The sequence below is a fragment of the Papilio polytes genome, unplaced genomic scaffold, assembly GCF_000836215.1.
Source record: "Papilio polytes unplaced genomic scaffold, Ppol_1.0 DF820622.1, whole genome shotgun sequence".
Taxonomy (NCBI): Eukaryota; Metazoa; Arthropoda; class Insecta; order Lepidoptera; family Papilionidae; genus Papilio; species Papilio polytes.
Window position 1 is genome coordinate 71,487 of NW_013528582.1, and position 2,554 is coordinate 74,040.

The 2,554-nt window shown below is 35.3% G+C and overlaps 1 protein-coding gene across 1 annotated transcript in view; it reads left to right on the forward strand.

Annotated features, from left to right (window-relative positions):
* Positions 1-2,554, forward strand: part of LOC106110407 (nephrin-like) — a 40,546-nt gene that overhangs the window by 27,266 nt on the left and 10,726 nt on the right. Inside the window, exons 9-12 of the mRNA XM_013292232.1 lie at positions 3-61; positions 945-1,084; positions 1,682-1,818; positions 2,349-2,511. Coding sequence (XP_013147686.1) covers positions 3-61; positions 945-1,084; positions 1,682-1,818; positions 2,349-2,511 — 499 coding nt within the window. The remainder of the gene's footprint in view (positions 1-2; positions 62-944; positions 1,085-1,681; positions 1,819-2,348; positions 2,512-2,554) is intronic.

The window sequence follows — 2,554 nt, forward strand, 5'->3', positions numbered from 1 at the left end:
CCCCCACCGCCTTCGTGTGGACTCTTACCACCTCTGCGGGACACACGGAGCTGCAGCCCAGGTATGTGTTCTTGCTTAATATAGTAGATTAATATCATTGAATTAAACTTTAAACATAATTCAATATTCCAAAGTTTCCAATAAATTATCAAAGAAATATTTAAGCAAAGTGCATCCCCAGCGTGCACAGCCTATAATTTAAAATAAACGTACGTGTATTTCAGCGGGGCGCAGTTTTCCGCACTAAANNNNAGAGAAATAAACGAGAGTTAATCTCTACTTTACGGCTCTCATGAGACCTATCAAGATGCTAAAATTTTTACTTTAAAATAAATACAGCCGCACTAACCACATTTAAATTTTAAAACTGTTAATATTTACTGTTTAGTTATTTTTTTTATAAACAAAAATTTCTGTCTCTAAAAATCCACTATGAAATGTGTTGGAGCGTAGTGTGCTTAATTTGAAACATATCTTAGTGCAAAGAAAGTATTTAATTACTACATTAATATACTAAAATAAAGGCCTAATAAATAAAGAAGGTAAATTCTATCTTTGTTAATTATTCTGGTAAATTGCAAGGAGCAAGCAAAATATGTTTTGAAATATGTTTTTTTTAAATAGATATTAAATTCTGCTAAAGATAATAAACAATAACAGCAGCAGCACAGAATTCCATGTAAACTCGTAAAACCTGATTCCCAGAATTCAAGAGAACGCAGACTATTAAAATATAAATTTGTATTTCCATACGAATAAAGAACATTTTTTAATTGTTCGATTCGTTTATATATTTTGTTATAGATTTAAAACAGTCTAACATAAGTGATTAAACTTTCTGTTTTATAAGTATCGTTAAAATTCGAAATTTGATAAGATTATTCCCAAAAATATCGCACTTAGGGACGTTGAGTGGTCACTTCAAAGTGTTGTATTGTTTCTAGTCTGTACACGATGTACAACTTCTCGTCCGTGCTGCGCTACACGCCGCTCTCCAACATGGATTACGGAACTATTTCATGTTTCGCGGTGAACGCGGCCGGCCGCCAGGACACGCCCTGTCTCTACAAGATTGTTCCCGCAGGTACGTTGTCTATTGTCGCCTGATACTTTAAAGGTAACGATCATAACGCTCTATATTGCTGAAATATCATCAACAAGACATCGTAATAAACTAGAAAACGCCTGTAATCACATATTGCTGTTATCGATACCGACTAGTACTGACACTAATAGTATTGATACTGATACTACGAGTAGTATCAGTACTAGTTTGTATCGGTATGGTAGTACTGATAATAGTATCATTACAGGTACCGATACTATCAGTATCAGTATCGGTACTTGTCGGTATCGGTGCCGACAACACATGACAATATGGACACAGGGTAAATAATAATTGGGTAACCTTCTAAGAAATATGTACAGTAATAACTAATAGTGTGTATTACATTAGTTACTTGTTTCTCTAAATGTAAATAGGCACGTTTGCTATATTATACGATGATGTTTGATGTACACATTGCAAGGTAATATCGACGTCAGTTCAATGAGGTTATAATCAACATTTGCGAATTAGTTCAGTAACGTGTTATGTTATTCAGTGGTTTGATTTGAGCTACAATTTTCAATCAATTGAATTAGTCATATTGTTATTGACGTCAATGTTTCCTATGTCCAGATCGTCCGGCCAGTCTACAGAACTGTTCGATTGTGAACCAGAGCTCCGAGGGCTTGGCCGTGGAGTGCGCGGAAGGCTTCGATGGAGGATTGCCTCAGATATTCTACATGGAAGTGCTAGAGTTACCTTCGCTTGTGGTAAATATACATAACAAATTCGACATAAGTAAGTGTGCATAATACTTTAGTACTGCGGAAACTATATGTGTATTTTAATTAAGGTATTACTTGGCAGTCTTATTTATAACTTAAATTAACTTCATTGTTTATTTTCCTCATTTTCCCGCTTAGAAGGCGTTGGTTTATTTTTTCATTTACCAATTACCAGAGGTCGGCTTTGTGTCGTTAGATGCCATATTTTCTATCAGTAATTGGATCTGTCGCTCCGCTCTTCCTATCCTCTATATTCTATCGCGCTGTCTAGTCATTTTTCAGCCTCGCTATTTGCTATTAAACAATATACACAAACAAGACTAAGGACATGTCTATTTATTCTTTAACCTTCAAAGACAGTAAAGTCAAGTATAATTTTGTTCTCCATTATAAACATTTTAACTTGTCTAGAAAACAATTTGTAACTTCTTATGAAATTGATAATTGAAGACTGCTAACAATAATAAAATCACTCTTTATTCGAAACAGTCAGTTACATATTATTATCTATTCAGGTCCGAGCGAACGTGAGTTCAAACTTCACGGCGAGTTTCGAAGTGCTAGGGGTGGACAGTAGAGTGAGCTACATACTGAACTTGTACTCCGCCAATGCGAAGGGCCGGAGCGAAATGGTCACTTTGTACACGATTGCGTTGAGATCTCCCGATAAATATACTGGTAAGTATTTTTATTAAGACAGTATACTGCTACGACTTAGGGT